We start from the raw sequence: 14,776 nt of genomic DNA on the forward strand, positions 1-14,776 counted from the left end.
TTGTGTTTTTTTCCTCCTCCCAAACATTATTGAATACATTCAACACATTTGATATTTTCATTACACAAGTTGTATACAAACATTTCATCATAAAAAGGCAATTAAATTGTACAATAAATAATATATAGGTAAAATAAAGAAACATAAAAATAAAAAAACCTCAGGATCTGTTAAACAGGTAGAATAAAACTGAAATGTCTGAATAACTTTAAAGTTGTTAACAATTTACAATTGATGAGTTTTTAATTTTTAACAGTTGCCAGGTAGGTTCTTTTGTAGGCTTTGCGCTTCCGCGTTCGGTGTCGCTGCTGTTGCTTTTCGAAAACGCGTCAGAGTGACACCTCTTTACCTGTTTGCACTATCTTTGGTGTCCACGTCCCCGCGGTGTCCGAGTCCTGCCGGCTGCGATGTGTTACGCGCCCGTGCTTTAGAAAAAAACAGAGAAGGAAAACTTCACAGAAATGGCGGAGGGTACAACGACTCTCAAAGGCTTGCGAGCCCAGATGGGTAAGAAAAACCTCGCCAGTCGTGATTATATTTTGACCCAGTTGTGCCTAAATGTGTTGTTATAACTTTGTAACGTTTGTTGCCAACTGCCGCCGCTAACCGGGCCATTTGAACGAGTTGAAACACGGAGAGCTCGTCTTGCTAGTAACGTTAGCTCGCTGTCCGGTTATCTGCTGACAATAGATGCGGAAAAATTAGCAACTTCTTCCCGCATTAAACGTTAAAAGTTGGATTGAATTCACCCACGCTAGCTGGTAGCCTTGTTGGTAAAGTGGGATACAGGTTAAACTATCGAAACGACTTCCAGTTAACGTTAGTTTAAGTTGTAACGTCACATATTGTAGCATGAGAGCCGGTTTATCACGACCAGTCTGGCGCCTAGCTCACTTAGCATTGCTTTAGCTTAACTTTGTCTCATTTTAACTACTTCTCTAACAAAGTGCTGTTGTGTGGATATATTAGACTAAATAGACGAACTCTGAATGCTGTGTAACCGAAGCTAACTGCTCTGTAACTGACATTCAGTGGCTTAGATAACGTTGCTCATCACTTGGGGATTATTGTCAAAAGTGATCATCTGCTATCTCTATCAGGAAGAGTTCAGGAAGCGCTTTCCTTTTCGTGTCTTTTGTGTTTAAGTTGACAGATCGGAGTCAATGTATACAGTACGAATACGTTGTTTTTCTGCCCGAAGCCCAGCAGGTTCACTGTTTTGTCGCTTCCTGCTCAAAAGTTTCACTATCGCATACAAAAGTGCTCTTTTCTCTTCTGTGTCAATTGCACAGTTATGCATATTTTTTGACATATGGCATAACCCCCTCCACTCTCGAGGGAGGGCAACCATAACAATGTCTGACCTGAATTTGAGATAAAGCTGACAGACACTGTGAGACACACAGCTCAGATAAGAGAGGCTGCATAGTTCCTTTTATTTTGTAATGTCTCGATGAAGTGATAAAGGAGTTATGGTTGGACCAGCAGTGACACATTTTTTGCAAATATGTAACTCGGCCAGCTGCTGCAGCAGCAAAGTCTCTATCAATGCTTTGCATCCATGCCTCAGCTGGCCCCTCTCAGACATGGATGTTTACTGTGTCTGCATCTGTGGGCATGAATGAACAGTTTGTTATGACTCGAGCTGCTGTTGGGTTCACAGTTTTTCAGTGTTTTAGGGTGAGAGGGAGTTTTCTGCATACCCAGTGTGGGTGTAGGCATGCTTTACTCCTGGCAACGACTGGACCTTATTTGGCCCATATTCTTCCTGTTTCCCTTGACTTTTCCATTTAGTATTTTCAATCTGGAATTTACACCCACCCGAAGCTGTGGTTTTATGAAAATATCCACAACGTTTAGTGTGAAAACGAGAGAAAAGGATGAGAGTTTGCTCAGCCTTCAGTCAGAGCAGAGGACTGACAATGATAAAAAATAATGTTAGGAATCTAGCTCATGTGCATGGTCATTTCCACAAGAATGTGAGCAAGGATAAAATGTACCCTGCTATTATGAAGGGAGATCACACTACTGCAAGTCACACTGTAAGGTTATCCTGATCCTGGCTCAGCTATTGCTGCTGCAGAATTAAAAGCACGAGAAGTATTTCTGTTCTGGTTGGATTTAACCAAAGGAGGAAATGGACCGGCCTCAATTTTAGTCTGTAGTTTTTTGGATGTGTCCACTTAGCATTGCTCCTCTTGCACAAAAACCCCACCTGATTTAATTCAACCTTTTAAACTGCCTACTGGATTTGTTACAGGATGTGTGCACGCACCAACGATTTGAATAGCAAAACATGTTAATTTGTATATGCTGTGACTAAGGTCAGTCTAGTGTCCAAATAGTTTTGTTCATAAGATATCAGTTGATACTTCTATATTTTTAGTTTCTTTTGGATTGTTCTTGTTTTTTTCATTTCACATTAGCATTGACTTGTTTGCAACACAGCTACATGCACACATATACAACGTCAGCTGTAGATTTGGGGATATCGAGGATAAATCCACAATTAAGAACCAGTTCTAGATTGGCTGATTACGAAAGCTGATGTCCCTTGTTGATGCTGGAACATTGTAAACACTATGTAACATTGCTTATGCAGCATGGTGTCATTTTGTGATTCTGTACTTGAGCCAGAGACAGCAAAATAAGTTATGTGCATTAGGGGCATAACATGTGGCAGCATTTACCATACATTGTTGGATGTCTGGTTTGGCACACTTGGTTTGAACTTGTTTTGGTTTAGTAAGGCTTATAAACCAAAAAATTACAGCTGTAATAGACTGATAAAGTTTGATTGCACTCTGCTTCTCGGTGTGTAACTAGTAATTCTGGAATTATTAAAAGCTTTTTTTAATATTTAAATGTTTTGGATATGTCTGTAGTGTCTACTGTTTTCATAGGGAGTTCACAATATTTTTTCTTAATATAGATTTTCTTAATAAAGCTAATTTAACACAATAAAACCTATACTATGTGTACTTTGTTTTAATCCTCAGTGCCTTAGCACAAAGAAGAGGATAACAGAGTCAAGCACAAACTTTATTGTTAATGCATCTGGATATGATCAGATCTTTTTAATTCCCATCTCCACAAGAGAATATGGTCCACCTGGAAGAGGAGACTCCCTAGGAAACTGGGATATGTCATCGTTATCCTGCCTGCACTGCAAATAGCCTGGGCTTACCTTTGCATGACCAAGTTTCGAGTAATCCCATAGAAGATCCCTCGTGTTTGTATGTGCATGCGCGAGTGTGCGTGAGTGAGCGTGCATCAGCAGTGTTATCTGAGGACCTGAAATCTTAAGCCAGTGATAGGAAGCTCTGTGTGCCGTAGAGGGCAAGGAGGTTGATGTTTTTTTTAAGCAAAGAACTACACATGGCGTTTTTTCTTATTTTGGACAAAATAAAAAAAATAAACGAGCTAATTGCTGGTTCAAGTCGTTTTGGTCAGTGAATTTACTTGTAATAGTGTTTGGTTTGAGATAAAAAATCCCTGCATGCTCTGTGTACTCAGTAGGAAATGGCTGTCCACCCTTGCATTAAGCAGTGCCGACACTTCCTGTGCAACAAGCTGCTTAATTGTACCATGCAGCAGGGCTCATTAAAGGCTGCAGTTGGAAGGAGGGACAGAGGAGATTTTTAACCCATTTTTTGCTAGACAGAGCCTGCAAAAAGTGTGCCTTAAGATCCTGCTTGCTATTTAGAGAATTAGTGTTTGATCAGTGTTAGCATTTAACTAGAAATGTTATGATGTAATGCAGACTGGCCTGTTTCCTGTTAAGCAGCTGGGTCATCACCAGCCCCCCTGGTGGTCTTTTCTGATGCCATAATAACTCAGCAGCCTAAAGGTTGGACCACATCAAATCAATATGTATATGTGCTGCAGTCAGAATATTTTTCCAGTGTTTTTTTAATTTTTTTAAATTTTTTTATGCATACTACCTAAGCCGCTGGTTGATGTTATAATTGGTATCACTTGAGCTGTACAAAATTTATACTCAAGATTTAATATAATGTGATTTTTTTAGACAGTGACAGTGCCCAATTAAACATTAACCATAAATAAAACAAGGAGAGATAAGATGGATTGCACCAGGTTTTAGCAAAATATGTATTTTCCGCCCGTTGTCTCTGGGCAATGACAATATGTGACAATATTACCAACTAGCTTAATCATAGATTAAAATAAATCAGACTACGTGACTCTTTTTATGATTGCCACATGATGATTGAGTGGTCCACCCACTGCAGACCAGATCTTGAAGTCTAAATTGTTGCTAAACAATTGATTAGGTAGCTCTGATAATGTCATCAATCAGTCTGGTGTATAATTAGATGCCAGGTTAAGTACATGTGGATTTGCTCCTCTGACTTATTGAAGCATTTAGCTCTGTCCGTGCTGCAGCAGTGATGTATGTTAATGTGTGCAAATCTCCATAGTGATGGAGTGATGAGAGAGGGCTCCTCTGATTGGCTCTTTTCATTTCTGTGAGCGCATCTGGCTCTCTTGAGGTTTGTTGGGAAAACAGCATCTATTTAAGCACAATAATCAGCACAAATGTATGTGTGTCAGTTAAGAATGTTTTTATTTTATTTAAAGATGGTGTTTCAGACTTGGTGAGTAGGCTTATCAGCATGGTTGTGACAGAAATTGTTGAAGTGGATAATACAACTGGTGATTTTACGCTTAAATGGTCTTGATCCCAAAGAAAGAGTCTGCATGGTTTTAGCTTGACAGTTGTTAAGCACCTAGTACCTTTGCTTTCCTGTCTGCTTTTACTTCCCTCTTAGGACCAGTTGATGCAGAATGAAGGCTAAAGCTCGTCATGCCATGTAAGAAGCTTGTATTAATGGAACTTAAAGGTACACTCTGCAGAATTTGCCTAAAAAATAAAGCAACATATAGACAACATATAGACATATAGACACCAGCAATTCATTTCAGTCATCACTAATTACCATGTAGCAGTGTGTGGTGTTCAGCAGAGAACTGTCCCTCCACTTGTATTATGTTATTATCTTCTATTTTTTTTTTTGTGTGTCTACCTTTAGGCCGTGGTGTGTAGCCCCCAACTAATTGCAGCGCAAGGTCAGGACTCTATGAAAATGTAGTGACCAAGTTGCACTACCGTCTCTGTCTTTCTCCTCTGCTCTGTGGATGCAACCCAGTGGGTCTGTCGGTCTGTTTGATCGAGGCAGAGATTAAGACACACACACACACACACACACACACACACACACACAAACAAACAGTAGCTCCTTTTACACTGTCTGTTCAAGGAGGGAATATTGCCCTGTTATGCTGCCTCGCTGTTCTGTATAAAAGATCCTGGAACAGGGTCACAGAGTTGTCTCGCCCTTAAGCCAGCAGCAGAGGTAGTAACAGAGCTCAATAAACTTCTGTGTTAAAGAAACAGTTGGCAGGATGGTACCATAGGCAGGATGGGTGTGACGTTTTGATGAAATGTAATGCTTGTGACTAGGGCTCAAATTTTTTGAGAAGGCCTACCTCTCTTATAGCTGCCAACAGCTTGCCAACATTCCCAGTTAGAGAAAGGGTGAAAATAAGGTAATGTGCCTGTGGCCCAAGGCACCCAAAACATTACATCTGCCCTGGTAGTAAAAATGAGAGCTCAGCGCAAGCGGCTGGATGACACACGGAGTGATGCGTCCTGGTGTTTCTAAATAATTCCATCCAAAGTCTGATAAAACCAGACACTAACACAAAGTAGTCTGTAGATGTCTGAAGAAGGCACTTTCCACCTCTGCAAGTTTGGCTGTTTCAGACACTTTGGTGCTCTGAGGAGAAGCTACGCTCTGTTTGTCTGTCTCACTGCGCTGCTGTCGGGCCATCAGCTGTTTGATCTGCGACAATGAAACGCTGTGGAAGCACATACGACTCTTCTGTCAAACACTCAGCTGTATTCCAGAGTCAAAGTCGTTCACTGCATTTGGTTCGCTGCGGGGCTGTTATTATCATTTGCTGTTCGTGTTGTCTGTCAAAATATGGCTCGACATTCTATTGACTACGTCTCATATTTCAATTGAGGAAAAGTTATTTTGCAATTGATTTTGTTATTGTTTTATCGCCCAGCCCTACTTGTGACCCATTACAGGAGATTTAAAAAGCAGCTAGCAGCAGTTAGCAGCTAACTCAGAAGAAGAACAGCAGCCAAAAATGTCAGCAATTTGGGAAAACAGTGAGGGTCTGGAGCTCCTTACTCTTAGAGTAGAAGGCAAGATCAGCTGTCATAAAACAGGGACAATAAGTGATTGTTATTGCCATTTTATGGCATTCTTATTGTTTGGAAATGCGTAAATTATATGTCACACTAGAGCAGACGCTGTTGTGTGACATGTCAAATCTGTCATTCCTTTTGTGCTTTCGTGATACCGCTAGTTGTCTGAAATCAAACACTGAAGCTGTGTGATGCCACTGTGGTTTGGTTTAATGTAAAAATGCAAAGGTGGCACCATGAAGGGACTTTATAGTGGTCCTATAGTGCAATCTCTGTGTAAAAAGGTCTACACAAAGAGAATCCAAGCAGACACAATGAAGCATACGCTTCAGCTGAATTCACACAAAATCCGGCAATGCAGCACCTCATCCTGTGCTGCTGTATTTGTCACTTAGCAACAGGGTGCTTGGCATTTATTTATTGAATCCTTTTTTGTCTTTACCTGAAAGTGGCGGACATGGGGAAGGCTGGGGGAAAGACTGAGATATGATGAAAAACAAAAATTCAAGGCTTGATTTGACATAAATGATCTGCACAATTGATTACTGAGCCATTAAAATTCAATAGTTTAGCATCCTTTTTACTGGAAATATAACTGTGTTTTTACTTTGGATTTGTGATTCATTCATGCTCCAGAATTGGCTTGCTTATACCTCTGAATATAGATCAGCCCCTTAAGCCCACAGTACCCAGTCTGTTTTTCCTGCCTATTCTCTAGAGTACAGGAGAATGTTTGTGTTGTCAGAAGGTTAATAGCAGTTTCACCAGTGTCACAAATCCATATCTAAACTGTTTGCTGAAAATACAATGTTACACTATTAACATGCTAAACAAAGTGTTAGCTTTGAAGTCAGTGTTTTTTATATGGTATATATGATCCCAAAAACATACACAATCTCATGGCTAAAAAGTGGTGACTGATTAGACTCAGTAGTTGCTATACTCTACTTTTATTGACAAAGCTGTTAAACGTGCAGTCAAATCACATGGATTTTTATTTCTAAATTAAGGCACCATTCAGTTTCGCTACTGGGGTTGAAGAGGGGATTGAAGTGACCAGTACACTTCCACTGAGCATTAGCTGCAGACTTTGACCCTCATAAGCTTCTTTGAATGGAGAGCATCGATACTGCCGCAGAATACAGATAAAGAGTTCACGGCTACTCACCCTGTCAGCTGTCTTTGCTCTGTCCAGCTCCTTGTTACTCTGATTTCTGGTTTGTTGCAGGTACTTCAGATTGGTCAAAATATCTGTCAGAATTGGGTAATCAGTCTTAAAATGACCTACCCAGATACCATTTTGTTTTTTCTTGGCTGCACTAATACATCTTCCTTTCGTTCAAGGGTGCAAAAAAGTATATTTGTGTATTCATACTAATGTTATTTCTCAATTTGTTGGTTTAAGTTTATGCAAGAAGGGCCCTTTGTCCTGTCTGCTGTGAGTAAGGTAGCAGAGTGTAGAGTCAATTTCCATACAGATAGGGCATGCACGGCACACCATGCTTTGCTCTGAGAAACAGCAGTTGGTGTCTGTGGTCTGCACAGTTTCATTTCAGTTCACTGTGGCTGTTTCTTTTGATGACAAATATCTGTAAGGCTGCACTTTTCATAGCCATTTTAAGAAGAAATGCTTTTCAGTGATAATGCTGGAGCAAAGTGTTAAATGTGAAGTAGCAGAAAATCTTTGGTTTGCATTAGCAGCATCTTAATGACTTAACCAATTATGGGTGGGAGAGGTGAGAATATTTCAGGGAGAGACAATGTAAATTTGTCTACCATCAGATTTGTTTTGCAATATTGATATTGCAAAATACAATTACATATACCCATTCCTATTTCAGATACTATTCACCTCAAAGAAGAGCACATCTAAAACAGTGGGGCTGCTTCATGTTGGAAAGAAAGAGCAGTAGCTGGAGTGGTTGCCGTTATCTACTGCTTGGAGGGCACATATGATCATGACTCGGCACATCATGACACAAGCAAAGGAAATGGGGCATGACTTATTTTTCTCCCCTCAGAAAGATGAGGGAATCAGTACTCTTAAGTACATTTGATCAAAATTGGATTTGCTTTTCTGTGACACTCCATCTGGCAGATCAGTAGCAGCTTTGATGCTGATAACCAAATCTAATCTTTTTATTCATTTTTTCACATGACTGTATGTCATTGATGACCTTTTTGCTTAAACGTATGACCAGTTATTACATGCAAATCACAATCATTCCTTTTAGTGGTTAATGTAACTTTAGGGTCTTAAGTTATGTAATGTTATGTTACTGATGGAGACGGTGAGAGATTTTCAGTTCATCCATAATGTGAATATCACATGACTGACCATCGTTTTGCCTCTTTGTCAGCAGTTCTGTAATGCTGAATACACACAGACACAGAAGGAGAGAAGGCTGATACCAGGAGGCATAAAGCTTGATCACGTCCTGACTGTTTCCTTCCTTCCTGCCTCTGTATCTCCTAAGCACGATTTTCCTGTTAATAGTGTTGGTCGAAGAAAGTGCTAATGGAAGAATTGATGTATTTGCTGCCTTAAAAGCATGTTTTTAACTCCTGACTTTATCTGAAATTGTTGGATAGTCTGTGGGTATTACAACAAAATGTATTGCATCATACACTCTTATGATTTCTCCCTGTGGTGCAAGAAATCATATCCCCAAAATGCTGCAAACACAGTATGACATAAAATTTGTCCTTTATTGATTTTACCTCATTTTTATGTTTTAGAGACTTGTTGTATAAATGTGTCAGAATGTGGTGCACCTCTGGGCATATTAGCTGTATTCCAGGAGGCTCACAAGGGATTTATTCCAGACGTGTTTCTCACAGCGGCCCATGCCCTCCGAGGTTGTCACAGAAAGCAGTGTATGGCTGGCTACAGGGTTGACCATGAGAGAGGGGTTATGTCAGATGGCTGAATAGCTGGATTGTTCTGTAGCTTCAAATCCGTTGGATCTCTCTAGAAATGGCATTCCTATGGAAAACAAAGCACAGAGAAAAACCACTGGTTTAAACTTGATTGGTTTCATGTACCCCAAGCAATTCTGTTTCCCAGATATAATTTGATGTGCCTGCTTTGTCAGATATGACATAGTGTGAGTAGTTCTCTGTGTGTAAACTGTGGGTGTCTGTGTACTTTTCTACATACAGCTGCAGCTGCACAGGCACAAGCCGAGGAGCGGCGCAGCCTGGCAGGGAACAGCCCTACATGCCCTACAGGACCTACAGCCAACGCACCAGCTAAACCTCAGGGGAGTAGGCCAGGTAAATGACACCATAGCTTGACACAGAAACAGATTGGCTCCCAAAGATACTGCCCTGTCACCACTCTATTGTCATCCATAATCTGTACCATTAGATGCAACACAATCCACTTCCACCACCCTTTCAGTGTAGCTTCCTGTAGGTAAACCTGAGTCATCATCGTATTACTGTAACAGTTGACAAAGCTCATTACTGACAGTCACATGCACACATCTGCCTATCTGATGCAAAGCCTTTGTAACACTGTGATGCATTATAATCCCCCTATTATGTTCTCTGAATATGGATTGCTGCATATGTTTTACCTTTTAACACATATACACATGTGCGTGTTTGCAGTCATTGACGGTGCTGCACTTAGAATAGACGACCGACTGCGAGTGGCAAAAGAGAGGCGAGAGGAGGCAGAGAGACAACAGGGTAAGAGGACGATCCCAGTTTCTGTGCAAAAGCATTTCAGTTTAAGACAAAATACTAATAACTGATTTATTTTTCTGCATGTGTGCACACGCTGTATGTGCGGCCAGCTTTGCGAGACTCACAGATCATGGAGCGGGAGCGCAAGGCCAAGATGCAAGTGGAGCGTCAGATGGAGGAGCGTCAGAAAAAGGTTGAAGAGCAGCGAAGAAAGGAGGAGCAAAAACGATTGGCTGTGGAGGAGAAGAGGAAGCAGAAACAGGAAGAGGAAAAGGTAGCTACAGCTGAAAACCTCTGAGCCATGCTTGATGTTGCTCAGTTGATTTGACTCTTGTGACTAAAAAGAATTAGATTTACATAAAAAAACGCGTTTATGCTGCAGGGTTGCCTTCATGCATTTTTTCAAAGGAGAGGAAGAGCATTTTGAATGAGGACAGTGTTTAGAGGATAACAGCACAGTAATTCATACAATTGTAGCATGCATCATTAGGTCTTGTCCTCTCTGCTTTTGGTTCATGGATGAACTTTTCTTTGCTCTGAATGACTTGGATTTTGTCTTGCTTCTTCCCGTCATGCTGCAGGAGCACTACGAGGCAGTGATGCGACGGACACTGGAGCGTAGTCAGCGACTGGAGCAAAGGCAGAAAAGATGGTCCTGGGGAGGACTGTCCACAGACTCTGATGGACGAACAGGTAGAGGCACTTTCCTCACCTTAAAAGTTTACCCTTGCCTTTCTGCTTTACTGTCCAGTTTAACTCACTCACTTGTACATAAAATAACTAGTTAGGCTCCTCACTTCGTCAAAACAAGACATGAAAGTGGAAAAGCCCACAATGTGATCCCCATAGGTAAAAATATAATCAGGTGTTGCAAAAAGTACTGTCTGATATTGTTAATTACTGAGATCTGAGTATATACTGTAAATAATAATCGTTACTTGTCTGTCATGCTCTCACAACACCTCATGCATGTGATATCACTTGACCCCTCTCCACAATTGATACTCTCTCAATTAATACTCTAATTATAAACCAAATTGTTCTGAAGAAATCTGCAGAACATTTGTCTTTGAAATACATGAGTAATTTAAATTACATTTGGTGTATATTGTAAGGGTACCTACTGATAACTATTTGGTGCCTTAATGATAAATAAAGGTAAAAAGGCCAGTATATTCATTTCCTCAGGCCCTGGGTGTCAGAGGTTCCACTTCTTCTCTCTTTCCCTGTGTGAAGGATGTCCCTCAGCATCTTATATTTTATCGCTCCTCTCTGAGAGCTGTCTTTTCCCACAGGAGACTCTGATGCCAGCGCCTCATCTCCAGTAACTATAGTTATCTCCCCTGCCTCACCAGAAAAGCCACCAAGGAGCCGACAAGGTTTTGTTTGTTGATAATTTGCTCACCAATGTAGCAACACAGCATGGACTGGCACTGTCACCTGAGATAGCTTGGTTACCTACTGTGCTTCCCTCCCACCCACCAACTCCCACCTGCTGTCTAACTAGCAGCTTTCCACTAACAGATTTTGTACAGGGCCTGTGTTCTGAATGTGCCTTGTGCTGGGTGAATAGCTGGAAGTGTAGCTTTAGGTTTTTCACTCACTCACACTGTCGAGCACTTCCAGGTCACATGGGTGACTTTGCATGGAAGCCCAGCAGAATGGCACACATAAAAAACAGGACTAACATCACCTGGTTTCTCTGGCACGGATTATGTAATGTTGATGATGCTCTCCTCTTAGGAGTGGTCAGACATAAGCATCTGTTGTTTACTAACCACCATGCCTGTCTCTGAAACCACAACGACATTGTTATGGTTTGTTTAAAATGTACATTGTGATGTTAAACATGATATTTAACAGCAAATATATGCTGTATATCATGTGTGCATCTTAATAGCACATTGCGTCAATAGGGATATTATATCAGTGTTTATTGTTTCATGCATTTTTATTTAGGTATATTAGGGGATCTTGCACAGCCTTGTACTTCCACGTGTGCCCGCAAATGCCCTCCTCCATTGTCCAGTGTAAACCCCGCCTCCCTTGTCTGTCTCTCCTCCTCCTTCTTAGTGGACAAGCGTTCCACATCCACCATGAACCTGAAACAGCCGTCCGAGGCTGGCATCACCAAACGCCTTTCCTCCTCCTCTGCCACCCTTATCAAATCTCCTGACAAAAGTAAGTCTCCTCTCCTCCCTTCCTCCCTCCCCTATTTGCACCCTCACACCCTCCCTCCCAGCCTCCTTTCCTACACCCTCCTTGCATTTCTGTGCTTTCTTAACCAACATAGTATGTTTCAAACAGCCAGGTAAATGAATTTGTGTGATTATTAATGTACTGAGATGTACCAGTTTACATACTGTAGATTATCTGGAAGAAACACACTTTTTTCCTCCAACTCTTATGCCTGGAGTGAACTCTGACCCCTGTGCTCTCCATGTCCAGGGTTTAACACACACAGGCTCACTGGAGCACTGACATACTGGTAAAATTGCTTCAGCTCTCTGTCTCTGGATCCAGCTAATTATACATGAGCATGACTTCTTAGTCCATTCACTATGCACCTCTATGAAGCACTGAATCTGTTTTTCAGAATCAGAAAAGGTCCATAGCACCAACTTGTGATTCATTAATAAATATCCTCTCAATAGTAGCCTATCACAATATTCCTAAGCATATTTTGATTCACAAGAAGTATATTTGATTTCTACTAAAATGTTTTAAAATAAATCAACACAATCAGTTAATTCATATTTTTCCACAGCTTTTATGGGCTGCCAGGTGCTATCTCTTTTTTTTCTGATGTCAATTTCTCTATTACTCTCATGTGGTTTATTATATTTATGCTTTTCCTTTTCATAGGCCTGTGAATATTTTCCTAAAAAGTCTGAGAGAGACTTTGTACCATTAACAAGAGAACACAGTGTAAATTCACCATTGGGTGTTTCATCATTGTCTCTCAGGTGTTAAGCAGAGGAGTTCATCTTGTAACCGGTTGCCTAACAATGGCAATGCAGCCAGTAAGGAAGACGGCAAAAAGCTTCAGGTGGAACAGACAGGTGCAAAAGATCTCCTCTCCATCCCACACTATGCTTTCAGGACAAAGATCGTAGACAGTGCACAGTTTAGCAAAACCACCACAGGTTATAGAGAAAACACTCAAAAAGTTCCACTTTTCAGTAAGTTCTGTGAGAGCTGTTACACATAGCAAGCTGACTTTGTGCATGGTAATGTTTTAAACTAGGGTTGGGCATTTTCAGTATTTGAGTACTTGCATTAGATTTTCATTGAGTGCTTGCAAAAAAGGTCCGATTTATAAAAAATAGGAATGTAAATGTGCCAACATGTACAACTTGAAACTGTTATTGATCAACTAGGCTTCAATTAGCCTGTTAAACCATTAATTAAAAGTTAACATGACAAAAATCTGCTAACTTTCTGTCGCTGCTGATAACGTTGCATGATGAACAGTGAGAGACAGAGGGACAGCAAGAGCAGTATGCCGCTCACAGCTTTACAACAAGATAAGATTTTACCCATTTTAAATAGTAAAAAAAAATTCAGGATTAAATTTAAGAGGTGTGGCAGTGAGTACTCTATATATTGAACGAATACCAATGTCCAAACGAGCATTTGAGTTCTCATGTCCATCCCTAGCTTAAAAACAGCTATCCATACTATAGGGGACTTGGATTTTGTCCTATATTATTATCAGATGGGGCAGTTACAACTCTCCTCTGTGTACTTGGGCATTATCTATTAAACTTGGACATCAGCTGCTGTCTGCCCCAGCCTGGTGACTCGCATAAGGCCAAATTAAGTGCACATGACTTTTAAACTGTCTTTTGGGATTCCTTGTTGACGCCTTCCCAGTGCCTGCTTGGCTATAACTCCACTCTCGTGTCCGTAGGGCTTTCCATCAAGAGGAGAAGTTCCTCCCTCACACGAGTAAGTGTGGGCAGAGCACAGACCCCTGCCAAGCCTGATAAGGGGACAACGGATAATCAAGGTGGCTAGCATGAGCAATCAGCAATCATGTTTTACTAATGCCCCTGCCTGCATCATTGAGGCCTTCCTTTTTGAATAACAAGCTTGTTGCTATGACGTTAACGGCTTTGCTCGGTTATCAACACTGTTGGCTACTAAGAGGTTTTGGGGATAACACTCTCACTTGGCTTATTTCAGTGTCAGCAGCTACATAGGTCTTTAAACTGGCCAACTCTTTATATGTTCCTGCCTTCTGTCTATGTTCTCCTCTAATTAAGTCTTACTCACTGACTGCTGAATTACCTCTAGGCAGCTGCTAAGCCTCTCTAAACTGTTTTGTGATTTACTGGGGAACACTGTGCTCGTTCCATGTGGGCTTCAACCTTTCTGCTATCTTAACCTACCAGAGCCCGTACTGTGCCATGGTTCTCACAGACATCCTAACTCGATTTAACCTTTTTTTTTTTAATCGTTCTCTATTTAATTTGTGACCCAGGAATGGTTTTGTTGTATGCCGTGTCTTCACTAACACAGTGTATTGTTTTGTTGTCACAAAGTGTTAATTGTTTTCTCCCTCCAAGATGATGTCATAGCTGGATTTAAGTCGCTGTGCTCGTGCTTCAGTGTGGTGTGTGTCGGTGCCATCCCACCATTGCACCCCCCCCAGAGCACAGAAATGACCACAGCAACTTGCTGTATTCTGTGTATTGCAAGTAATCACCAATGCTTTTGTTTGTCCAGTAGCCATGTCACTGTTCGTGCAGAGTTGGTGACGAGTTGAAAAATTGTTGCTGTTTTTGTGTACACGTTTGTTCTGTGTGGTTAGCCAAGACAATAATACAACACAGCTAC

At 41.0% G+C, this 14,776-nt stretch overlaps 1 protein-coding gene across 9 annotated transcripts in view; it reads left to right on the forward strand.

Moving 5' to 3' along the window:
• Positions 1-405: 405 nt before the first annotated feature.
• The window catches only part of map7d3 (MAP7 domain containing 3), a 33,217-nt gene continuing 18,846 nt past the window's right edge, over positions 406-14,776 (forward strand). For 4 of the 9 annotated variants that reach the window (XM_042492742.1, XM_042492743.1, XM_042492745.1 and 1 more), the window contains exons 1-9: positions 406-507; positions 9,404-9,517; positions 9,857-9,937; positions 10,045-10,208; positions 10,516-10,627; positions 11,230-11,313; positions 12,008-12,115; positions 12,901-12,996; positions 13,848-13,946. In XM_042492742.1, coding sequence (XP_042348676.1) covers positions 462-507; positions 9,404-9,517; positions 9,857-9,937; positions 10,045-10,208; positions 10,516-10,627; positions 11,230-11,313; positions 12,008-12,115; positions 12,901-12,996; positions 13,848-13,946 — 904 coding nt within the window. In that variant the 5' untranslated portion in view covers positions 406-461. The remainder of the gene's footprint in view (positions 508-9,403; positions 9,518-9,856; positions 9,938-10,044; positions 10,209-10,515; positions 10,628-11,229; positions 11,314-12,007; positions 12,116-12,900; positions 12,997-13,847; positions 13,947-14,776) is intronic. The other 5 variants (XM_042492747.1, XM_042492749.1, XM_042492750.1 and 2 more) reach the window with 3 other exon arrangements.

This window comes from Plectropomus leopardus, chromosome 9, assembly GCF_008729295.1.
Source record: "Plectropomus leopardus isolate mb chromosome 9, YSFRI_Pleo_2.0, whole genome shotgun sequence".
NCBI lineage: Eukaryota > Metazoa > Chordata > Actinopteri > Perciformes > Serranidae > Plectropomus > Plectropomus leopardus.